Genomic DNA, 27,688 nt, shown 5'->3' on the forward strand with positions numbered 1-27,688 from the left:
GACAAGAGGCGAGACGCGATAAATATCAAAACCTGTCAGATATGTGCGACAACCAGAAATTCGCTCTCGCCAGCGTTATTTCTCGCTTCTTGTTTGTGCATGGTTTTCCTTTGCGAAAACTAGAGAGCTCGCAACCTCTCGCTCAATCTAAATTCGCGTCTGCATAGTCGCACCCTTATTAAGCTTCCAAATTATATGTTCTGATTATATTATTTTGATAACCAAGTGGTGATTACATAATGCTTTCAATTCTTAAGGTTTCGAAAATTATTTGATAGTTATAAAATATTTAATTAATTAAAATTTTCAGAAATTTTTAAAAAGTAATTTTTTATAATTTTAAATACCAAAAAAATCTCAAAATCTAATTTAAGTTATTTTTACAAAATATTTATCTTAAGATAGTATTTTGTTTTCTTAAAAAATAGGTTATAAAAACATTCTTTTATACTATTAAATTTATTATTAAAATATTTAAATTTTAAACTGTTTTAATACATTGACTTATTTAATTTTTATCCATTTTTAGCAAGCTGTTTGTTATTCTATTTAGCCCTAACTAGAATTTCTGTTATATACAAAGTATTATGTGTCAGTTGCTTTAGCATTTGTTTGAAATTTTTATAACCTCAAATGGTTATTGATCAATAAAACACTAGATTTAAAATGTAGGTAGACAGAATAAACAGACAAGATATGGGTCACAGTGAAATAATAGTATTGTACACCTGTGGATTAGATAATCAACAACATGATTTTAAATGGATACAACAATTATTTTAATAATTACTGAAAAAAAGGAATTTAATGACAGTTTGTGATTAAAAAAAAACAAATTTTCTTTATTATAGATAAATTAATAAATACTTAATTTATAGATGTTTAATTTTTATTTAAAACCAATTTCTTATTTTTATATTTACTCTTCAATGTTTGTGCATAAATTAGTATTCATATTCAGAATGATATATAAAATTATCTATACTTTCTCTGATTATTTGTGATTGGATAATTTGCTATGTATGCCAGTAATTAGATTGTAGTGGATAGCTACTTTATTTCTGCAATTAGTTAGATAGATATCTAACAAACAAAAAAAAGTGGTTTGTGTGGAATTTGATTTGAAAAGCTTTTTTGACATTCCATGTATTGTATGTAACAGTTGTCGATACTGTTCTAGTTCAGTTTTATTAGTTTTAATAATGAAATGAACAGTTAGACAAAACCACTCATATCTCTAAACCTTTTACCGGTGCGCGTATCATCTCTCTCTATAACAGTTACAAACGTTTTCAAACCGTTACGGTTCTTCTTCAGGTGACGATCCCCTAACGGAATGCAGTTCAACGCTGTTACGAAATACGATCTGAAATGATGTCCCGACTGCATTCCATTAGGGAATCATCACCTGAAGAAGAACCGTAACGGTTCGAAAACGTTTGTAACTGTTATAGAGAGAGATGATACGCGCACCGGTAAAAGGTTTAGAGATATGAGTGGTGTAACATTACTACGGTGCTGATATTCCAACAATTGTTGAGTTAGACAAAAATAAGGGTTACAAACTTTCTAAATGTTCTGAATATTTAGGCATAGTATTTTAATTAATAATTAATCAAGAAAGTATATACTCATTAAAAACTAAGCAAAAGCATTTTCAAAACAAACAAACTGTGTGATTGGGACAATAACTTAACATATAATGAATAAACCAATTTTTCTAATAAAACTCAAAATTGCTTTATTGAAATACAGATTTAAATTAACAATTACTTCTACAGCACTTTTTGCTTTTCTCAATCAGAAAGTGTGGCTGACTAAACTCTATAAAATCATTAGTAGCTGTAGTTGTTGGAACAACTATTTATGATTTTGTAGAGAAATTCAGTTGCAGTTGTGATGGGCTTGGTTGTTTGAAAATGCTAGAGAAATGATTGTTAATTTTAATTTGATTACTAAAATAGAGTTTAAAGCAAATTTTGAGTTTTAATAATTTAACAATGCCTTTTATTTATTTTCAAGTACAAATATTTCTTGCTAAACATTTACAATAAAATACAAGTACAAAACAATCTGAACTTTAAATTCTAATGAAAGCTGGATATCTTAAAGCTAGATTAATCATTATTAAATAACAGTACTGGCTCAATACATTGTAATGCAGTTGTAATTTATATAGTTTTATTTTTATTTGATTTTGAAATAATATGACAATATAAGTAATAAAAAATATAAGTCTTATTATATGTATAAAAGTTAAAGAAACATGTTCTATATTTGTTCAAAGTAAAAGGAAAATTCAAATTTGATTGCTAAATCAAGAAAAAAACCCAAAAGAATGTAATCAAATCACAGTGAATGATATTTGCAGTTTACCTATATTTTTTTATTGTACAATATAGGGTAATTTTCAGTTGAATATTTTATAGGCCCTAAATTCTTTCACATAACAGACCTATATGTTAATTTTATTAAACACCATTTATCTTTTTATGTTAATAAAAATTAAGAGAATATATTTTGGCTTATTTATGTATTCTTAGAATATCTTTCCTTCTGAATTTTAATGTGTCTATAGAATAATTCATCATAATTTGTACAAAACTTTATTTATGTCTGCATTCCAGGCATGCACTTTCATATAATTCATGACCACCTACTAATATGAATATCAAGACAAAAGATTGAAGATATTCCATAATTTTGCATAATTTAAAATGCTATTATACCCTTAAACATAAAAGTAATTGTCTCTAGTTAACCTTTGTCTCTGCAATTTTATATTTATTTATTTTTTAATTTGAATAGTCTAAACTTTTAGCTTGGTCTTAGATAAGAAGTATAGATGAGAACAGTAATTCTTATAGAAAAATATGTCAAGAAGGCAATAAGATAGACCTAATTTGTTTTTCCTATTTACTCTTTCTGCTCTGCGGGCATTAAGATGGGATATTTTTCTCCCATTGTGAATTTGGCCAGGCCCATAATGGAGCCAACAAGTGGATGAGGAATGAGGCCCAACACAGCTGGAACAGACAACACATGAAAAATTCCTGGAGTTCTCTGCTTTCCCAGATTCTCTCCTGAGTTCCCCATAACAGCAGGCTGATACCTTTACTGTTGTGATCAACTGGTCAATGTTTTCTGTTTTAGTGGTTTTATTTTCATTAAAAATATTTTATACTATAATTACACATTTAATGTTGATAAATCTGTAGTGGAAGGCAAACTTGCTTTGATATTTTGTTTATATCATATTGTATCAACTTTTGTAAGTACAGTAGATTTTGTTTATTTGGGCCAAATGGCAGAGAACAGAAACAAATCAATATTTTAATTTCTAATATTTTTAATTTGCACTGCTTATTTGGACCATTCACCTCTTATTTGGACAGTGACAATTGTAATTGAATAGGAAACTAAGGACAGTGGGCCTCTAGTTACATCATATTTATTTTAAGATGCACTATAGAATGGGCAAATTCAAGAATATAGAAAATTCTATGGATTATTATTCTGTGGATATTCTTGAATTTGCTAGACTTAAAGAAGTTATGTTGGAATAGAAACAAACCAGTTTTGGTGTCTACTTGATTTGGTTTGTTTACCCATAGCAGATTGAACTTTACAGGAAGTTCCTAGAAGAAAGTATTGCAAGTGACCAAGTAAGCAAACCAATCGGACAGGGAACACAATCATTTATGAACTATTGCATTTTCAGAAAGTTAGTGCACGCTAGCTACCAAGACAGCTTTTAGCTTTTGACTGGCACAGAAGAATTGAAATCTTTGTAGAATTAAAGGAGCATTTTAACAAGGAAGGCCAGGATTTTCTGGATTACATCATATGTGGCAAAACTTGGGTGCATCATTTCCATCCTAGGATGGTTCAGACTGGAAATATTTTTATGCTGAAGCTTTCCAAGTATCAGTTAAATGCTGGAATAAGTGTATAAATGTAGCAGGAACATATATTGAAAAATAAATGCATTGACATCCTCTCTTTTATTCTAAACTCACAAAAGTTCCTGATTAACAGGGCTGTGGAGTTGTGTAAAAAGTTACAGACTCCAACTTTGCCTTACTATACGACTCCAACCAGATACAGACTTGTTACCAAAATAGGCCTTGGAATTCTGATGTCATCATGTGACCTCAGAATAAAAGTTTCAATAAATAGAGTTCTAATAAAAACAGAACATAGGAACTTTTTTATTCCAAAGCTAAAAGACTCCTCTAAGTAATGGCATAGTCAATATATAAATATGTATTTGATAATTTTTACTTTCCATACAGTAATACCCCAAACTTACACGATAGGTGGGACCGAGCAGTAACTGCATAAGTCGGGGTATAATTTCGCATATAAATACATACAAATAATTTTTAATTGGGGCCGGAGACTAAAGAAAACAATAATTTAGAAAAAAATGTTTAATAAAATCTTAGATAATACATATGTATAACAAATTAGGCCTATATTATTTTACAATTTTTCACATTTACTTGATTATTATGCCATAATTTTAACATTGTTTCCATCTCAGCGATAATACTATGACATTTATGAATGATGCTTGAATTTAAAGATTGAGCATTTTTCACAGCTTCGAGAATTTTTTCTTTGCCTTTTATAATTGTTCTGACCGACAATTCCGGTAGATCAAACTTCTTTGCCAATTCACAAATTTTCATTTTTGTATCGAAGTCTTTAATAATGGGTACGTTCGTAAAGTCAAACGAGTTAAACGCGTTAGTAACGAATCGTTCGAAAAGTCTAACGAAATAGGAATAACGATGACGCCGTTCTCGTTTAACTCGTTCGACTTTACGAACATACCCAATGTTAACTTTACATTCCAAGTTTTTCTTTTCTTGTTTGATGCAGAAGAATTAGTTCTACTTCGTTTGGATGACATAGTAGAGTCTCTCGAGTCTCCGTAGATATAACAAACACAGAAATAAATAACACAAAATAAATTGTAGCTTAAAAGTGAAAAAATATTATTGGACTTCACGCCGAATATTGGATAAGCAAAGTTGAGAAAATTATCATCTAGGCGTTACCGGCCGTGTTTGCCATATTTTTAGGCAGCATGCACTCTTCCTGCCAGTGTCGCCGCGGCCAAACCTTAGAAGAGTGTTATGCAATGACAGGGATCCTTTGTCTGTGCTAGAGCGGTCTGGAGTGTATTCCATCCCATTGGAAAGTACAGTACAACATCTGGTACTCATACCCAGTATATCGGAGCAACATCCAGAATGTTGTCTTGTTGCATCTCTGAACACAAACAATCTATTAGCACGGGTAGATGCGACACTGAGTTGGCAAGATTGGTGTTGCAACACCAATACACTCTGAGGTGGGACCAGGTGGGGATACTCAAACAGTGTGATAGCAGAAACATCCTGTATATATGGGAGGCACTGTTTACCAGCGTGCTAAATCCATGCAACACCCCCACGCTGGATGTGCCTTCCTTGTGGGTCAACTTATACAACAGATTAAAACAACGTCGCTAGCTCCGCATTCTCGCAAAATAATCTATTGCTCATGTGCGTCAGCACTGAGCGCACATCTTTTAAATTCTCCATTTTAGTTCTATTTCAATTTTATTCCAATGCTGGTTTGCCATTGCTGTAATTTGAATTTGAAGGATATTAACTGTTCTTTTAACCTGAAGAAGACGAAAATAGTTTCGTTGAAAGCGCTTGTTGTTTATAGCAATAGATGTTGGTTATTAACGCCTAGATGATAATTTTCTCAACTTTGCTTAAATTGTAGCTATGTGTGGATTCCATGCAACACATCTGAACATGTAAGCTGAACAATAGTGTGGGGGGAGTGAGTAAATCAAGGGTTGCATGGCACTCAAACAAAAGACGAATCGACGCGATTTGAAAATCATGTAACTCCGGGTTCGCGTAAGTCGGGCTATTACTGTATAACAGAGGAAAAGTGTAGTGATTGGTCAAAAGAATGATCCCCCCTCCCAAATTTTTACATTTTTGGACTCTGGAACCTTGAAATGACAATATATGCAAAAGATTAAGGGTTTTTTTTTTCTGTATGTATGGATGTTAGACTGTGTGTGAGGGACACGATTTTGTTCACCCTGTTTGAAGCTTAATAACTTCTGTGGTTTTTGAATCAGAGTTGGATGATTTAACAACAGGAGTTATTATGTTCAGAGTGGTTCAACTAAATCATGCCTCCACACATTCTAACATCTCAGGCAAAAACATCTTAATTGGGTTTTACTGTACTATTATAAAATGCCAAAATCTTAATTTTGAGAGTAGAGATGAGTTTTATAAAAAATTGTGAACATTAATAATGAGTAAAATATTCATTAAGGCTGACCACACTAGAGGTATGACACATGACTCCTGTCTCCACCCTGTTGACCTTTAATTAAGAACCAAAATTTAATAGCATTAATGCCTCTTTGAACACAAGCTAACATGCCAAACTTTGTTTCTTAAAGTTTACTCATTCTGAAATATTGTTTAATATATACTTATATTATAATGTTTAATATTTATTTATTATATACTTAACATAGGGTTTACATCAGATTCATGCAATTAAATTTGGAATTTGGATTCCTTCACTTCATATGCTTTTCAGTCCAGATAAGTTTCTGTCTATACAGTTCACATGGATGGTTTACATGGATGGGATTTTAAACCTATGTTACAAGTAAAGTTCAAATTTACCACATACACCAGTTAAATTCAAATATATATTGAAAGAAAACGTATGTACAGTTACAAAGGTTCACAAAACAAACATTTACAAAACTTCAGATGTTAACAAAGTTCAACGCATTTATCCACTACAACAGGTCCGTCGAAAAGACACCTTGCAACGAACTAACACTAGTCCTTTACAGTCCAACGAGACGAGACAAGCTTCGGGACCAGCTTAGGCGAACTAAAACCAAACGTGAGTCCACTTTCCGAGTCCACAGTGAACTCAGACAAACGTGAGTTCCATAGATGTATTCCAGGCGAACTGAACTTCCCACCACAACTCAATCCTTCTATAGGATTGAAGCAGAATTGGATTCCACCAATCAGAACTTAGCAGCTCTACAAGACGTCAGCCGATGGCGTGATGTTGCTCAACCAATGAGCGGTCGAGTCTTCAAAAGTGGTCTGATCACTGTTTCTATGGCGACAACCGTCGTTAGTCAAACGATTGGAAAAGCGCGGGAAAACTGTGCGCCAGACGATTTTTATCCCGACATTACACATCTCTAGTCACACAGTTCATGCACTTGCTTTTATGCCTACCTGCTCTTCTCACTCTTCTTTTGGTTTGGAAGAATTAGCAGTATGTTCTTATAACTGAAACACTTCAGCATCCTATCCTGGCATGACATTCTCACCATTTACCTTCTGATTCAGCTTTTCTTTTAGTGTTGTCATCTCCTTTGTAACAAATGCACAATGGTTGATTGATGACAATGCACTGTCTCCACTATTTTACAAGAGAATAAACTTTTAGCTTCAATTATGAAGTTTTTATATGGCACTAACTGTCAAAAACTTTCCATTTTGCTATAAAACTGGTGCCAAAAGCCACCTTTCTATTTTATAGTAATGGATGTTGCAAGCACCAGAAACATTGCTTTATCAGTAAGTGTTCTCATGTTTTTTGATGTCATGGATGATGCAATACTTATGATTTCTTGCAGACCTGCAATAAAGTGATAATAAAGTAAACATTTTTGTAAGATTTTAAGGCTGATACTATTTCCACAGCCAGAACTGTAGGTACATTAATGCTTTATAATGATGATCTAATTTATCTTACGTAAAAAACATTACACAAATTATCATATTGTAAATAATTGTTCAGTTATGAAAATGCTTACTTTTAAGGATATTTTGATATAAGATGATAAATAAGAAAGATATCATTATTATTTATTTTTGACCAAAACAAACGGCAATTCCATTTGACACAAAAGGCCTTTCCCAAAAAGAAATTTAACTACACTTCATAAAATACAAAACAAAACATCAAAACACATAATGATATGTGATTAAATCAGTATCAAACAGAAATCTGGAATAAGAAACAAATATAATATGTCTTATATAAAATGAAGATCAATAGACAGGTGGTGCTCATTTATAATGTATGTTAACTGAACTTTTAGGATACAAGACCAAAATATCCATTATTGACTTTCTTCTAGTGTGTTATCTATCTTGATTTTCTCTCTGTAGATTGATATATATTCCACTTATGTTAAATTTATGTTCCAGAATTGATTCATTTATTTCCACTTATCCTGTATATATAAATATATAAAAAACAAGTAGGTAATTTTTAAAAGTAAAAGTCATACTGGTTAGAGAAGACAAAAATATATATATATATATATATATATTTAATGTTTATTATTTGTTGCTGATTTTATATAATTTTAACAATGTAGCATTTTATTAATAATAAATAGGCATTTCAAACTTTTTACAGTAATAAATTTTACTTTTAACAGTAAATATTTTTTATATAGATAGATATTATGCTAAAATTAAAAGATGTAAAATTATTTTTCATCTTTTAAAACAAGTTAACAAGCAAATTGTTTTCATTATTTGTTTGATATGAAAATATTGTCACGGAAAAGTTACAAGAGAAAATTCAGACAAAAGTACTGTATTTACAGATGCAGACTTCATACAGAAAAAGGAATAAAATCAACTAAAATCACTAACAAGTAAGATTGACTAAAAAATAATAATAATAATAGATAACACTAAGAACAAAATAATTAGAAATAGCTGGCCAAAATGGTTCAACCAGTTTGACAAAAGAAAATTTCAAAATCAAATAGTGCAGGGGTGGCCAATAGTTTTTGCCCTTGGGCCGAATTGAAGAGAGAACTTTTTTCACGGGCCAAACCAGAGGCTGCCCTAGGAAGATTTTGAGGTGGTGTGAGATCTCATTGTGGTGTCACCCCGTAGAGACTAAATTGTACATAGAGATTACAGATACATTTTTCACATTATCATGCATTATTAACATTCTACATTGTACTTAAGAGATTTGCAATGGAGCATTAACTCTACACACACAATGAGTTGTTGACCTGTTTTTTTTTTTTTATTTTTTATTATTATTTAGGCTTCAGAATTTTTCATCGAGCTATTCGGACTTGAGTAGCTAATATTGAAAGATTAATCACGGGCCATATAAATTCATTAGACGGGCCATATATTGGCCATGCCTGAAATAGTGTCATAAGCACGTTTACCATTCAAACAACTTTTTTTTTTTAAAGTTATTCCAGGGCTTTATTTGATCGGTTGATGGTCACAGCAGCAGTCCATTTCATTATTGTTATTTTACAAAAATATTAGATTACCAATATGAAAAATTGCTATTTTACTATTAATTTTGGAAATTTAAAAAGTATATATTTCATAGAATGATTTTTTCCTGGAAAAACTTCATTCATTTCTATAAAATTATCTCTCTGTAAATATATATATAATGAATGAGCCAATAAAGCCACATTATAGTAGTCTAAAATCATAAAAATAAACTAATATATGATTTTGATATGGATAACAGTTATCATATAATTAATGAAATGGATAACTTTGTTATAAACTTTATTAATGCAAGATTTAAAATAAATAATGTATAGTTTATTTAATGTAGTTTTTATTGATGATAATTTTTATTTAATATGTGTTTTTTTAATAGGATGATGATAAAGATGATGATGATTTGGATCAGTTACAATGGCACACTACTCTCAATCAACATTTGATAAATAATCTTAAAGGTTAGTTTTTTATCAATTTAATTTTTGCAGTTTTTATACAGTTTAATATTATCAATGTTGTTAAGATTTTTGTTAAATAATCAAAATTATTGTTAAATTATCTTTACAGAATTCTATAATCAAAATTTAATTTTGATTATCATTTTTTATTATAATATTTATAAAATTCTGTGATATAATTCAATAATAATTTATAAATTACTATGTTATCAATTCTTTTTATTTTATATTTGTGTCTTATGTTGAAGATGCTTGTTAATGCAGTAAATTTATTGATTTATGAATTGTTATGAAATCGTTCTTTTACATCAGCCTGTTGAATGATGTATGATTAAAGAGTAATAAATCATTTAAATTAATTTTCTATCAAAACTACTAATATATATTAAGATTAAGCTTAATATAAGTACATTTAATCTTTAATTGATTGATTGATTCATTCATTCATTCATGGGTGTTTTGTCCTAGGACAGGTCCGTGGAAAGCAATCAAATTATAGAATTCTCCTTCTCCAACATTCTCTATTTCGGGCTTCCTCTTTTATTTCTTTATAAGTTTTGCCTAGTAAAACATCATCTATCAATACTTTTCTTTTTCTTCCTCTTTGTTTCCTTGCATCAATTTTTCCTTCTAATGCCACTCACATTAATTGATTAACAGACCAATTAAAGATTAAATGTATTTATATTAAGCTTAATTTTAACATTTATTATTAGTTTTAATAGAAAATAGTAAATTTTCACAAGTTATAAGTCGCAAGAAAATAGTGTATTTTCAAATAGTACAAGTTTGTATAATTTTTAAACAAAATTTTCCTAATTAAATTAATTATATTTAAAAAATAACAATGTTCTCCACAGTTTTGTTGATATTTTTTCATAATGTTTAAATTTTAGCTGAACTCTACTTAATTATTATTTGGTTTAAAAGTTATGATAACTGTTGTTTTCTGTCTGTATTACAATTGTTTAAAAAATTAGAAATATAATTACTTTTTTTAATAAAAATTAGAACAATACTATTATGTAGATGAAAATTGTGTTATTTTTAAAATGCTGAATTAATAGACTGCACTGAATTAAACATTTTCTGTTCATTGCATTTAAAATATTATATTTGAGATAATTTTTCAATTCTCTGAACATGTTTTTATCAAGCATGTCAGTAGCAGGTGGCTAACAACACAAACATCAGCAATTTAGTTCATTGTACAGTTAAGCTCTTTAAAGTTTTTAAAAACTATAATTTGAAAAAAAAGAGGCTTCATGCCTTTACTGAATCAAGAAACATTTCAAGATAGAGCTATATTAGCAAAAGCACTATTTTTGAAAAATGCTTTTAACTTAGGTATTTCTTTGATTTTTAAAATTATTTCAAAAAAGATGAGCCCTTTATGTCCATTTTATGTGATGAGTCTCTTTTTGCCAGTGAAGTAATTTTAATATTAAAAAAAAAAATGTAGCATTAGAGAAACTGTTGTAGAGAAGATAGAAAACTGGAAAAAGAAAATCCAAATTAGTCTTGATACTGAAAACAAAACGAAATCTAGAAATGGATCTGAAAAGAAACATTTAATGTTATGTGTCTGCTTTTACTACATTACTTGTGCCAAATATTTACAGAATGAATTAAATGTCTTCACTTTTTCATACAGAATTGTCATCTGTACTATACGTAAGATACGTAGTTGCTAAAGTGTGAAACATTATTCCTACTGCTGATCTGTGTCTTCAAGTGAGAAAATTGATGCTGATGTTATTTTCTGTAATATTGATTGTCAAATTAATTTATTAAAGTATACATGAAAACTGTTTTATATTATAATTATATCCATTTTAATAAATTGTGCTTTGTTAACACTTAATAATTATCTTGTATTATTCAGGATTTATGTTGGCCATGAAAATTCCTAGAAATTCATAAAATTTTGCTTTCCTATCAAGAAGTTATAAATTTTATTGTAAGTAAAATTGCCAACAATCTTGAAATTAGCGCAACAGTCATCAAAATTATCATTTTTTAAAAAATATTTTTGATCTACTCTTGAAGGTCTTCAAGAAATTAAAACATAATGGCATTTTTGTTGAATTTTGAACAGAAAATTTTAATTTTGTATCAAATACAATTTAAATTGGCTGTCATGCACACACCTAGTTTTTTTTTTATGATTTTAGGCTCTTTATTGTTCAGAGAGCACAAAAAGGCTAGAGCACATACCTAGTAATATTATTGTTACCTAGTAATGTTATTATACCTAGTAGGATAGGTTATTGTTAAAGCATGCCTGCCATGCTTTTGTGATTACCCTTTCTTCTTTGTTGCTAATGCTGTGTTTTATTTGAAAATTTCATCTCTCTAATATGTTCCCCACATACCAATGTTTTTAACATAGAGGCTTGTCGATTGTCATATTTTTATATGATGTTCAGCATGGAAAAATCACCACCACCCTCTCCATCTATCTATACATTGGAAGCTGGGATTGTTCCATTTTTTCAACAAGCCTCCAAGTTAAAAACATTGGTATGTGGGGAACATATTAGGAAGATTGAAGCTCTTGAAATTTATATTTTTAAAAAAATAAGCATAAACAATATATTTAGAGGAATTTATGAAGTTTATTTGGATATCAAAGAATTTGTAATAATTTCAGTTTTTGAATTTAGGAAAATGATTTAATAATGTTATAAAGGAAATGGATAATAAAGGAAAATGTTTTAATAATGTCTAATAAATTTGCAAAAAATATTTTTTGGAATTATCTTGCAAATCATTTCTTATTGCTTTTTTTTTTTTAATTTTGATCATTACTTAAATATGAACAAATTATTATTATTTTTTTTTTACAGTTAGCCAGTTGTTATCTTTATCTATGTAATTATTTACTGTGTTTTGTCTTATTTTCTGTTATTTGCAATCAAATATTATTTACTGTAGAAATTCACTGGAATAATTATTGTGAATACATATTAAAAAGCAGTTTTTTGAAAGAATAAATTAAGTTCAAGTTGTAATTTAAACTAAACTGTTAGCAAAACTGTTTTATTACATTGCAAAGATATTCTTAAGAATTTGTTTTCAAACTGCTTCAGTGACGATTCAATAATAATAGATAATTAAGAGATAAAATCTTATCATCTCTTATATATCTCGTGTCTCATAAAATTATTGAGTACAGACTGAAGAGACTAGACTCAATGAGTTTTTATTCTTTTTGTATGCACTAAAAGGGTCCACAAGGCAGAAAAATTCCTGAGATTCCTTGCCTAGATTAGATCTCAGGTCTTAGAAATATAGAAGGTTATATAAAATTAGAAGGTTATAGAAATAATATAGTAATATAGTATTGTCTTCCAATGCAGCATGGCCACCCCTTTACTGCCTCAGCCATCCAGCCATTAATACTCAATGATTAAAAATCAAAAAGTTGAAAATCTGATGCAGTAAAATCATCATATTAATATTATTAAAATGGTCATGAACTAGTATACAGTAGTTCAAATTATCACAACTACAGATTTATTTAAAAAAGAAAATGTCAGCATAAAGAGAAAAATTCTCTGTAATTTGACTTCCTTTGGAAGTATTTGAAATTCTGCAGAAAAGTTTTTTGTTAAAATCAGTAATTAACCTTGACTGGTGAATTGCTTTTTGAAAAAAGATTCTGAACACTACAAAAGCATTTCCTCAGAAAGAAGACCCGAAGATTAAAGTCTTATATAAAGGTTAGCATGTCTGATAATAAGATCTTACTTCATTATGAATTTATTTTTGAAACTTGCAAACTTGATTTCCCTTAAAACCTTGATTTGTAAGTATTATCATAATATAAAGTTTTAAACAGAGGAGTGTTATCAATAAAAATCTAAAATGACCAAACAGTGAGTAGATAAATTACACTATTTTAAAGCAATGACATTTGTTTTATTTGCATTACTATATATTTTTTACAGAAATTTTATTATAGCTATAAACATTTCTTTCATCCTTCAACTTTCAAATGTTCCTTTGTTTAACATTTATTTGTTTATAAAATTAAATTGTATTATTGAAGAAATTTTTTTTACAGAGAGCATCATCTGTAAAATTGTAAGCTGCCTTATGGCATTGTGAATTGAAACTAAAAATAATTTAAACTTGTCAAAAAGGAATACAGAAAAATATATAAAAATATACATTTTTTGCTAATATTTTCGATAGTTTTGCATTATATTATCATCATCAGGCATATAGAATAGGAATATTAAGTTTTTTAATTTAAAGTATTACAAGGAATTTTTCATAAGTCAATTTATACTAATTATATAAAATAACATGTGGTAATTTTATATTATTAACAATTAATATAGTAATTAAAAATAAACTTTTTGTAAAGTTAATTATATCTGACTTTACTATAAAGTTCAAATGAATTATTACAAATTTTTAATAACAGATGTTCAACAGAAGTCCAATGTTTTACTAGAATCAAGGTCAATATGATCAAGCATCTGTAAAAATCACATATAAAGAATTTTTTAAATTTAGAATACAATACCAAAATAATAAACACACTTAAGTCATAATTATATAATAACCAAATCTTGCTAGATTTTACTGTATTATTTTGTGCTATTAAATTAATGTATCACTAGAAATAGACAGTCATAATCTCTCAATAACTTTATTGATTAGATAATTAGCGGTTATTTCGGCACAGTATTATCCAAGTTTTCTTCTAGATATATAATTAATTCAGAACTATCATAAAGTTTATGCTTTATTCAGCATAATAAACCTAATTTATACGTGTATAATATAAATTTTATATCAAACATATATCCAGAAAGAAGCTTAGCCAAGAGAGTTCATATTGGATAATTTTTAATACATTTGTTCAGTTTGCAAAACATGAAGAATTTATCTGTTTTCTAAGTTTAATTAGAACAAATGTAACAAATTAAATTCTAAATTATTAAACATACAATTCTTATTTTTTTTAAAATACCAAATTTCTTGAGATTTTAAGAGACCATGACAGACTTTATTTAATGTCAAATTAATTTAACTATTAATTATATAACATAAAAATAATGTAAATGAGTAATGATAAAGGAATTATTTTTTATTATTTGTATATGTAAGAGTTATTTTTTAATATTTACACAGTTCTTTAGTCATATTTTTATATATCTGAAGTGGTTATAAAAGAGATAGTGAAATTTGAATCATCAATCTTAATCTAAATTGACATTACATCTTTTTGTAATTGGAGATATTATATGAGAACTTTTAACAATGTTTATTTATTTTTATTTTTTTGTCAAAATGTTTTTTAAAGAAATTTGTCTTTTGATTTAATTTTAATCAATATGCAACTTTATTAAAATTTATTATAGTAATTTTAGAATTTAAGGTTAAATTTTAAATTATTTTTTAAAATAATTTATGCTGTAACTTATTAAATCTTTAAAAGAACAAGTTACAGTCAAATTTCTTTTCATATAATGAATTACCTCCAGGAAATTCAAAGATTTGTTATATAGAAAATTCATTAAATGGAAAATGCACTAGTAATGAAAAGAAAACACATCATACTATAATGATGTTTTATTCTTGTTGTACTCACTTTAATAAGAAAAAAGATTATGCATGCATTTTATATTAAAAAGTCAAACAGATTATATAATTTTGTACTTGATTGCTTGTTCTCATTTTCATATTGTTAGAAGTAAGCATAACATTGCTTAAGAGAACTAATCATACAGAAACACAACTAGGATAGATGTACAGACTTTATTGATTGTGAAGGAAATGCATTTCAGACTATGTCCCTCATCAGTCCTCTTTAATATCAATCTGGTTAAAAACAATACAAACTTTTTTATAGGTTACAGTTACAAATATGTCTGTCTACCTATACTATCACTGCATTCCCTAAAGGAAGCTTGAAGCTTGCACAACACCATGCAAGCTTCAGTCCTCTGAAGAACATGATATAGACAGGGCATGCACACCAGAATACTCACCTAAACTTTCACTCTGGGACCTGCTGAAATCATGCATTACACCTATACCGACAATCTTATGCCATTTATGTCTATCCATACATACCTCTTTCACTTTTTCTACATTGACGACTCTTTTTACACATTCTTGGCACCTTCTTTCACTCTAAATCTGTTTTTCTTTCAGACACCCTTCCACTTGCTCAGCCCATCTTTTCCATGGTCTTTCACACCCTCTCTTTTCTCCAAATTCCTCACACACAACTTCTTACACACTTCATCTTTTGACATTCTCTCTACATGGTGAAACCAACACAGACATCCTTGACACACTCGCTCAATCAGTTTCTTTTTCACACCGCACTGCACCAACACATTCTCATTACTTACCGATCTCTCCTTGTCACACCACATACACATCTCAGGTATCTCATCTCAGCTGCAATCACTCTACTCTTATGCTTCATTCTCAATACTCATACCTCACAGCCATTCCTCTCAGAGGTACTCCCCAAGTAAACAAACTCTCTGATTTACTCTATTGTCACATCATTTAGCTGTATCTTTCACTCACTCATTTGCTCATCTCTTTCAAACACTAAACCTTTCATTTTCTCTCCATTTATTTTCAATGCCATTCTTTTGCAGCTCTCATTCAACATCAACATAAGATACTGCAGTTCACTTTGGCTTTCAGCCAGTAGAACAGTATATAATCAGCATATAATAAGCAATTGAACAGCTTACTTAGACACCTTGTTGTTAACGTCTGCACATCCTAAAAGTTCACTGAAATATTCTCTCCACCTTTCCAAGACATTTTCACTCCTCCACAACATATCACCATTCTCATCTTTCACTTTTTGCACCCACATATACATCACTACCTTTCACCTTTTTCATATACTGCCTGAAAGTCTTCTGATCATCGTTAAATGCCACTTTCAATTTCTCAGCTCTCTCATCCTTGGCATGTTCTCTGCTTTTTTTCACAATTTCTTTGCATTCATGGTTACTCATCCTTACTTCCACCATTCAAATATCTTAGGTAGGCTTCTTTCTTTCTCTTTACAGCTTCAGCAACCTCTTCATTTCACCATGCAGTGCCTGTCATTTGTTTGCCCATCTTCATAGTACCACACACTTTTTTACAGCATTCCACAGATTCTCAGGGTTTTTTCTAACATCCACACACAGCTCATTTAGTTTAGCAGATATATTTTCTTTATACTGTTACTTTTGCTCCTTCGGGCACTTTAACTTTCACACATTCTAAACTTTTCCTTTTACTGTTTTGTCTTCTATATCATCAGCTATTCAGCAGTTGTATCCTTGACTTGACTAGGTAATGGTCACATCCTCTCATCACCCTCATCTTTCACCATCCATTTCAACTTTTCATATCGTGAAATCAATCATACTTTTTTGCTGTAGTGTTCTGTTCTCCCAAGGATTGACTTTTGTAGAAAGAATATGGTGTATATGAACAAATCTCTTGCAGCACATAGTTCAGTCAGGCACTCACCATTGTCATTTATTCCATCAAACCATACCTACTGACGTATGGCCATGAACGTCCATCACACACACCTACATGTGCACACCTAATAACACAATTCTTTCATTTGCCTTGCATTTGTTTAACACATCTAACAGAACACTCTAGAATTCATCCATCTCTTGAAACACACTTGACTCAACTGGAGCATATACAACAACATACAGTAACTATGTATGCCCTACGGCTACCACCGATTAAGTCCTCAGGGTCATCAAAGCACACAAACCATCACCACGATAAGTTGGAGATATCAGAGTGGGGACAGTTATAAATATACATAAAATTATAATTAACACAATATTACTTGGATGGCAGAAGTTATACAAGTATATATTGTAGTTATAACAATGACAACTAGATTCTAATAACTATAAGGTAAATAATTATCTCTCCCTTGGTCACCACCTTGTCGTGGTGGGAGAGCCCAGTAATTTTACTGAACCATAGAGCAATTCAGACTGGAGCACAAGCTCCTAGTAGGGACACCCATGCCAGTAAGGTCTATGGGGAGAAATGAAGCTAAGAGTGACCACACCCACATTCTGTGGAGATATTTATCATGGTAGTAACCAGATCAAAGTGTTATACCAGCTCGGACGTCGCCCGGGTTAACAAGGTCCGCGTTTGTGGGTTAGGCAGAGGCTCACGTTCGAAAAATAGGCCACATTTCTCCTTGGTTACCGGTGGCGAAAGCAGCACTGGCCCACGCATAGCAACTGCAATGCCCTCAACAGATGTGAGGAATCAACCTAGCCTTGATGTTTTTGTGGCAATGCATCCACAGACCACAAAGGCTGGTAAACCACGCCAACAGATGAAATGGACAATAGAAATGAATGAGTTTATCATCTGTACTTACTACACCATCACAAAACTTGAAACAAACATGGCAGCATACAGACAACAACTACACCGTAGATTCACACAACAATATCCTTACCTCACTGTCACCGAACAAAGGGTCGTTGATCAAAAGAGAACAATTATACACAACAACCTTATCCCACAAACAACACTTGAACTTATCAAACAACAGGTTGCTGATCAAATACATCAACAGACAGAAACATATAACATTAATGAAGATTACGTAACCTGTCAGGATAATCCAGCAACAAGCATTGATAATAACACACATACAACAACAACTACTACTAATGATATTACAGGCACTTCCTCATCCATCACTGATAATGTAGACATAGAATTAGTTAATACGCTCTCACTTATATTTTATATTTCAGGAAACACTTAATATACAGGCACAGATCTCACACAAAGACCACGAATACCGAAAATCAACACGTCACAGGAAGTAGGAAAAACATTAAATTATGTAAACACTCTCTTACTACCAAACTACATTCATTCAATTTCTACACTCTCAGACATTCATACATTAGTTTATGCTAGGGGCTAGGGCAGTCACAGTAGTGACACACCATGGACTGAAAATACAATCGCAGACAGACACACACAAAACACAATTCTATCACAAGCCTGCCTGGCAGAAAAGAATAGAAACACAAATAAATGACATTAGACAGTAATTAGGCAGGTTGGCACAATACACTAAAAACAATATAACACCCAAATTAAAGAAACAACTAAAAAACATTTTCAAGAAAATCAAAACACACACAAAACATGAACATCACAACACACACATTACAGAATACATCAATACACTAAAACAGAAACTCGCAGCCAAAGCACGTAGACTCAAACAATACAAAACATGTACATTACGAAAACAACAAAATAAATTATTCACAAACAATGAAAAACTTTTCTACAGACAAATCAATACCAAAACAAACACTGATACACAGCACAGTGGCACACCAATAGAAGAAGAACTCACAACTTATTGGTCTTCTCTTTGGTCCAATGCTGTTACACACAATGCTGATGCAGGCTGGATCGAGGAGGAGAACAGAAACTTGTACAGCATACCAACTATGCCCTGTGCTGAAATAAACATACATGACATCCACTATGCTGTGAATAGAACACACATCTGGAAGACACCTGGTGTAGACAACATTCACAATTTCTGGTACAAAAAGTTTACATCACTGCACCAGAAACTAGCTAAACATCTAACACACATCATCATCAATCCACAAGACATGCCAAAATTTCTTACTCGGGGCATTACCTACATGAAACCTAAAAACAACAAAACCACAGACCCCACACAATACAGACCAATTACATGTCTTCCAACACTCTACAAATTATTGACATCCTGTATCACAAACAAAATATACAAACATGTTGAAGAACACGACATTCTTACAGAACAACAAAAAGGTTGCCGTAGAAATCACAGGGGATGCAAAGAACAGTTACTCATAGATTCAGTCATTCTACGGCAAGCACACAAACAACACAGAAACATACACATGGCATATATAGACTACAGAAAAGCATTCGACAGTGTTCCACACAGTTGGCTGCTACATATTCTACACATGTACAAAATACATCCATCACTCATTGCATTCTTCGAAAACACTATGCAGCACTGGAGAACAACACTACATCTCAGGGTTAGTAACACTTCCATACAAACAAACGAAATATTCATTAGGCGAGGAATTTTTCAAGGAGATTCCTTGAGTCCTCTCTGGTTCTGCCTAGCCCTGAATCCATTATCCAACATGTTAAACAACACGCAATACGGCTACAATATCAGACACGAAAAAACAACACAGTTTACACTCTCACATCTCATGTACATGGACGACATAAAACTTTATGCATCCACACAAAAACAACTTCATCAACTCCTACAAATCACACATTCATACACTAAGGACATACAAATGGAGTTTGGCCTAGACAAATGCAAAAAACTTCACATAGAAAAAGGAATCCTGAAGAAAGAAGATTTTGCACTTGGAAATGGAGACGTTATTGAATCCATGGAAGAGGGCGAGTTCTACAAGTACTTAGGATTCCAACAGGCCAAACTAACAGAACATACACAAATAAAGCAACGATTAATTAAAGAATACCAAAGTAGGTTAAACGCTATACTTAGAACACAGTTAAATGCAAAACACACAGTTAAAGCAATAAACACATATGTCATCCCAGTACTCACATACTCTTTTGGAGTTATACATTGGACTCACACAGATCTCGAGCAACTCCAAAGGAAAACAAGAACAACACTTACTAAGCATAAACAACATCATCCTAAATCCGCCACAGAAAGATTAACCCTTCCACGTAAAGAAGGCGGACGTGGCCTGATTGACATAGTTAACCTTCACTACAAACAAATACAGTCACTGCGAGAGTTTTTCTACAAGAAACAAGAAACATCACAGTTACATAAAGCAGTAACTCTAGCAGACTCAAATAACACACCATTAAACTTACACTCACAACATACAGACATGACACAACATATAAAAAGCATAGACAACATTAAGCAATCATGGGCTCAAAAGGCTCTCCATGGCAGGCATCCTTACGACCTGGCCCAGGATTTTGTTGACAAAACTGCGTCAAACAGCTGGTTAGATCGGGGATGCCTCTTTGGGGAGACGGAAGGATTCATGATTGCCATACAGGATCAGGTCATAAATACTAAAAACTACAGAAAACACATACTCAAAGATACAACACTCACAAATGACACATGCAGAAAATGTCACATCATGCCAGAAACTATACAACACATTACATCTGGGTGCAAGCTCTTGGCACAGACAGATTATTTACACAGACATAATCAAGTAGCAAATATAATACACCAAGAGCTTGCAAAGAAACAAATTATTAGACATCCACGAACCATACAACAAATACATTCCACAGACAGTATTGGAAAACAACATGCACAAACTGTACTACGACAGAGACATAATCACAGATAAAACAATTTACCACAACAGACCAGACATCACACTCATTGACAAACACAATAAAGTCACATACATTATAGACATAGCCATTCCAAACACTCACAATGTACAAAACACATGCACTGATAAAATTAGTAAGTACACAGAACTCGCCCAGGAAATAAGGCATCTGTGGAGGATGGATAGGATGCTTATTGTACCTGTCATTCTCTCCTGTACAGGTGTGATACCACACACACTACACAAAAGTCTGGGAACATTACAATTGAATAGAAATACTTACATCACACTACAGAAGGCCACTATAATACATGCCATATTGTTAGGAAATTCCTGAATACAGACACTGACACACTATTTAATTTTTGTTTTTGGTTGCTATGCCTTGACTCTGGTCTGGCATAGTATCAACCAAGTATAACCCACTAAACCCAACATAATAATATAAATAAACTTTAAGTAAACAGCATGTGTCTGATGAGAGTCACCAGATAGGTTTTATAAAAAGTAAAGCAAAATTCTTCAGACATAGCTCAAATTATTTTTAAAATGGCCCAAAAAGTAGTAAGCCCTACAAATATTTTAATCTGATACTCATAGCCCAATCTTGCAATTGTCACAACCATATTTTATGAAATAAGAGAGAAAAAGGTAATCCATACATAAGGTGACATTGAAAATACGTTACTGTAAAAGCAAACTCATATTGACCGGATTAGAGTTGTTCTTGGTCTGTTGTTCTCTTATAGCATGGATGCTAGAGGCACTTCAATCTAAATGAACAAGTTAACATATTCATTAGCACAGTTCAGACAAAATTTTTACTTTGAATTATAAAGTAGCCATATTTCAAACTAACTAAATTCCTTAACATATAAATCTCTATATCCCAGCTGGGACAAAAGTACGTTATGAACTAACAGGATTTTGAACTACTGAGTTCAAATTAACAAGGATTTCCTGTAGTTGTTTGTTAACAAACATAATTGAAATTTGTTGCTAAAGATGATACATTGCCAGTCTGAAGCAGTCTATGTTTCTCTGTCATTGCATTACTACAAACAAAGCCAATAATGTTAGGGTGCTAATGGCATAGTAGTCATCATGCATGTAAATTTTCCTCTTCACTTTCTTATTGAGAAGAGACAGTGTTCTGTAACAAGTGTTCCATCTATCTCTGGATGGTGGACAAAGACATTGCAGCTATTTGTGCTTGTCTCATGATCAGACAGAACATGCTTGCTATATATGAATGCTCTGACTTATCCACTGTCCCCAAAACCACTTCAGAATGACCCAGATTGCAGGCAATTTGTCAAAACAGATATCCCACTTCCCTCAGCCAATGATGCAGCCTTCTTTAAACTCTATTGGATGTGCATCATGTCTTTGACTGCTCATACAAGCATGGCTGACATTCAAAGTCTTTCCAACACAAGTACTGAAAATTCTTAACATAGAGAGTTTCTGCAATCCTTTTTATAAGCTACAGGTGTTAGCAATTTTAAGGAACTCTGATGGCATCATCTGATATGCAATGGACCAAAAATGTAATAATTTGCTACCTGTCTGAGACTTTATCTACACTAAGTTTTACAATAATCAGATGATTCTGTTTAGGAGTGTTCAGTCTTATTTTTCTGTCAGTAAGTATATATGAATGTATAATGTATTTTTAAAAATTAAAAAAATTTTAAATTTCAGTTATTTAAAAAAAATATTAGTATATAAATAAAAATTATGAAATTAATTTAATTTTAACGTATACAATTATGTAACCAGAAATTTTTGAGTATGGGTCACCTGCATTGCTGATGGCTTTCATAGACTTATGTGGTAAATAGACTACCATAATAATGCAATAGTCCAAGATCATTAGCAATATATTATTGTGCAAGGAGTTGCCATATTGATATGGTAACTCTTTGCTTGTCATATACAAACCAGTGATACACATGAAAATGCTTGATAAAAAAAAAGCAAAAGGCTGAACAAATATTCAATTTTATTTGTCTTTGCATTGTGGCTATTCATTTAGCCTAGTATTTGAGTCTGATGTACCTATTTTCTGTTTAATCTAGTGGTCAACTGCTTGTGACATGTTTTGTATACAGTTTATTTTTAAAGTCATATGGGGCAGCATTGGGGCCAGCAGACATTGAGAGGAGAAAGAGTCTTAGTTTGAGACTGCTTAGTTTAGTAATACTGCCCTGTGTGGCTACATCCTTGCATATATCATAACTGTTTAAAATGGAAAATGAATTATCCAGAATATATTTATATTATAAGTTTAAATTACTTTCTTCATACTTAAATAAATTTTAAAATGAAAGTTTTAAAATAATTTTTAATATGTTTTAGATGAAGAAGTACAGTGTGGAAACATTTCTGCAAAGTATAAAAAAATGTCCATGTCACAAAATAATTCATCTCCTCTATTACCTGCAATCTCTTCATCATCGTCATCCTTGTCACCATCATCAGCATCATCGTCATCATCACAAACAAGTTCTGATCTGAACAATACAGAAAAAGAAATTTTAGATGCACATACACCAGTTGTTACATCAGAGCTAGAAAATTCAGAAAAGGTACGTTTATAGGAAATTTCTAATTTAATTCTTTAAATTAAATGATAAATTTATTTAATGTTTAATATATTCCAAGTTTATGTTCATCTATAAATGATACTAATTTAATGTTTATGCATCTGATAATATAATACAGTAATACCCCAATTTACGCGAACCCGGAGTTACGCGATTTTCAAATCTCGTCGATTCCTCTTTTGTTTGAATGCCACGCAACTCTCGATTACTCACTCCCCCACACTATTGTTCGGCTTACATGTTCGGACGTGTCATGCGGAATCGACACATGGCTACAATTTATTTTGTATTATTTATTTTTGTGTTTCTTATATCTACGGAGACTTGAGAGACTCCACTATGTCATCCAAACAAAGTAGAACTAATTCTTCTGCATCAAACAAGAAAAGAAAAACTTGGAATGTAAAGTTAACATTGGGTATGTTCGTAAAGTCGAACGAGTTAAGCGAGAATGAAGTCATCGTTATTCATATTTCGTTAGACTTTTCGAACGATTCGTTACTAATGCGTTTAACTCGTTTGACTTTACGAACATACCCATTATTAAAGACTTCGATACAAAAATGAAAATTTGTGAATTGGCAAAGAAGTTTGATCTACCGGAATTGTCGGTCAGAACAATTATAAAAGGCAAAGAAAAAATTCTCGAAGCTGTNGTAAATAGACTACCATAATAATGCAATAGTCCAAGATCATTAGCAATATATTATTGTGCAAGGAGTTGCCATATTGATATGGTAACTCTTTGCTTGTCATATACAAACCAGTGATACACATGAAAATGCTTGATAAAAAAAAAGCAAAAGGCTGAACAAATATTCAATTTTATTTGTCTTTGCATTGTGGCTATTCATTTAGCCTAGTATTTGAGTCTGATGTACCTATTTTCTGTTTAATCTAGTGGTCAACTGCTTGTGACATGTTTTGTATACAGTTTATTTTTAAAGTCATATGGGGCAGCATTGGGGCCAGCAGACATTGAGAGGAGAAAGAGTCTTAGTTTGAGACTGCTTAGTTTAGTAATACTGCCCTGTGTGGCTACATCCTGTTTAACATATTCTTCATTATATATATATATAACTTGATAGTCTTTACACTGACTAGCATAGTAATACAACTGAAATTTAATATAGTCTGATTAGGCAAGTGAATTGACACTATATCTAAATAAAACAGTAAAACTACTGTTTTAATTTTAATGAAAAATTGTAATAAACAACTATATATAGATTATTAATTTGACTTATTGTAGCTGTTATTATGCTTTAAAGATAGTTGTAATTAAACAAAAACGTAGCTTGAGGATTTTTTATAAGAAAATAATTTTTATTTGTGTACAGAAAATTTCAGCTTCTGGGATGTTTCTATTCCTGGAGGAGAGTGTGTGAACAAAATCCATGCATAATAAATCCATTTTATTATGAAATAAATAGGAATGCATTCCAGGCATTCATGAATGAATATATATATATATATATATATTTTTCAATAAAAACATGTTTAGTACCAAAACTTATACTAATAGAAAATAATAATAATATGGAAGAAATTATAACTTACTTATAGCCAGAATGATGCAAGTTTTTATACTGCCACTATGTTGATCTTACACAGCTAAATGCAACTTAACTTTTATGATTATGCCCTTGGTTGAGGATCATACATCAATCTTTATGAAATATGAATCCAAAGTTGTTTGCCTTATCTTTCTTTTGCCTTTCTTTTTCTCTCCTTGAGAATTTCATAATAAGGTGCTAAAGTTTCATTTAAATGCCTTCTTACAAAGTCATTTCGCTTTCATTTTGCAACACTTCAATTAATGAGATGGTATCAGCAAGAAATCATTTAAAGGCTTCAGTAATTATCATCTTTACAACACACACTGGTTTATCTCTGTTTATTATCAACTTCCTCTCTTTGTGTATCTAAATGTTCTATTCTACAAATTTGGTAAAGCCTTTATCACGTTCCATTCAGAGAACGACTTCCATTTTATCTTCTAAAGTTCTAGATTGATGGATGTTATATCTTGGATTTATTAATTTTCTTTTATTTGACTGTTATTTTTCTGGTTTTAATATTACACAATAATTTCACTTTAAAATAGTGAAATATTATATGAACAATAAACACTTTAGAATAATAAACAAACCAATATTGCTTGGAATCACTATTAAAGAGAAGCGTAGTAGAATCTAACACTACTATCAATTGCAAAAAAAATATTTGCATTTAGTATTTGCAAAAAAATATTCCACATATTGTAGAAAAAAGTTTTTTCGATATTTTGGAAAATTTTGAAACTGGCATTTTCTTCAATTAGCAAAAAACAAACCAGCGTTAAATGAGAATAGCCTGTAATTATAAACTTTTAAGCTTTTTAAGTTATTTTTATCATATAATATGCTTATCAATAATATCTAATTCATTTATTCGTTAAAAAATTACATCAAGAAACTAGGAATGAATCATTATATTTAGTAATTAATTCAATTATTGTTTGATTGTGTTTTTATGTGTGTATGAATTCAAATTAAATAATGAGAAATAATTTTTTAAAAGTTGAAAAGTTATTTATATTTTAAAACTCATATTTTACAATTTAGATGATTGCAACAGATGCAAATGATGAAGAGTTGCCAATTACAACAACTGGTTGGGGATCAGATGAAAATCACGAGTAAGTAATATTAACAGATTTTATACAAAATTCATATATATTATTTATAAGTTTCTTTCAGAACAAATATAAGTTGTAAAATTTTAAAGTAAAAAATATTTTAATTTTGATTTGATTTTTGCAATTAATATCTTATTTATAAAGATAATATTTTTCATTGTCATTTGAAATTTTACAAAATGCTTAATAAAATTATGTGTAAAATCTATACTGAAATTCTACCTGAACTTTTATATACAGTATATTAAAGATCACATTTTGATATATATCATTTAATTTATTTAAGTATTTTTACATTTTTCAACTCATTTGAGATATTTCATAATGAAAAATTTTTTCTCTTCTTTTTGAATATGGTGCCAAGTTCAAGTGTTTTTTTTTTTTTTTTCATAAGTTTTAATAGTTTTCATTTACACAAAAAAATATATACAGGTGCTCCCCTGCTTACAAACAGGTGAGTTTCTAAGGTTCTGTCGTAATTTGAAATGTTCATAAGTCAAAAACTAACCTAGAAAGTACATTTGTACACAGAATAATCATGTATTCTTGGTGTTTGATCCTTTAATGTACTTAAAAGAATACATTATGCTCACTACTGCTTAGAGCAGCTGTTTCGAATGTGGTTATTTTTCACCTAACACACTTGTTTTATAAAGTCAACTTTAGTTTCCATGGTAATAGAGCAATACTTCTCGCATTTATCTCCACTGTTAGATTTACTACTAGGACATCATGAGACCTTTGTTGTATTGCAATAGAATTGAGGTGGATCTGGAAGGAAAGAAGCAATCCTGCACCTATTAGGCACAGAAGAGGTGATCCTTATACAGTACCTGATGGATGCAGACAGGTGAACTTTGCACTTGCTACCACAAAAGACGCTATCCTCATACCTACAGGCCATGGGAGATACAATTCTTGCACTTGCTAGGTACAGAGAGACAATCCAATAACAAAGCAATTGATGGATATTGCTTTGTTCTTGTGTTTTGTTCATTTTTCTCATTTATTTCCATTAGGGCACATAATACTGTTTTTATTTTTGACCCTAGGCCTAAATTCTGTTAGGTGCACTTCTCGCATTGGAGAGCATGGGCATTGTCACTGTAATACTGTTGTATATCAAAAATGAAGTCATGGACTTCTATTTTTACTTTCC

General features: G+C 30.9%; 1 protein-coding gene across 2 annotated transcripts in view; it reads left to right on the forward strand.

Annotated features, from left to right (window-relative positions):
- Positions 1 to 27,688, forward strand: part of LOC111612427 (TOG array regulator of axonemal microtubules protein 1-like) — a 68,259-nt gene that overhangs the window by 3,265 nt on the left and 37,306 nt on the right. For both annotated transcript variants that reach the window (XM_023353640.1, XM_023353639.1), the window contains exons 2-4: positions 9,730 to 9,811; positions 23,602 to 23,831; positions 26,456 to 26,529. In XM_023353640.1, the coding sequence (XP_023209408.1) occupies positions 9,730 to 9,811; positions 23,602 to 23,831; positions 26,456 to 26,529 (386 nt within the window). The remainder of the gene's footprint in view (positions 1 to 9,729; positions 9,812 to 23,601; positions 23,832 to 26,455; positions 26,530 to 27,688) is intronic.

This window comes from Centruroides sculpturatus, unplaced genomic scaffold (assembly GCF_000671375.1).
Source record: "Centruroides sculpturatus isolate CEXI.00-Female unplaced genomic scaffold, Cexi_2.0 scaffold1747, whole genome shotgun sequence".
Classification (NCBI taxonomy): domain Eukaryota; kingdom Metazoa; phylum Arthropoda; class Arachnida; order Scorpiones; family Buthidae; genus Centruroides; species Centruroides sculpturatus.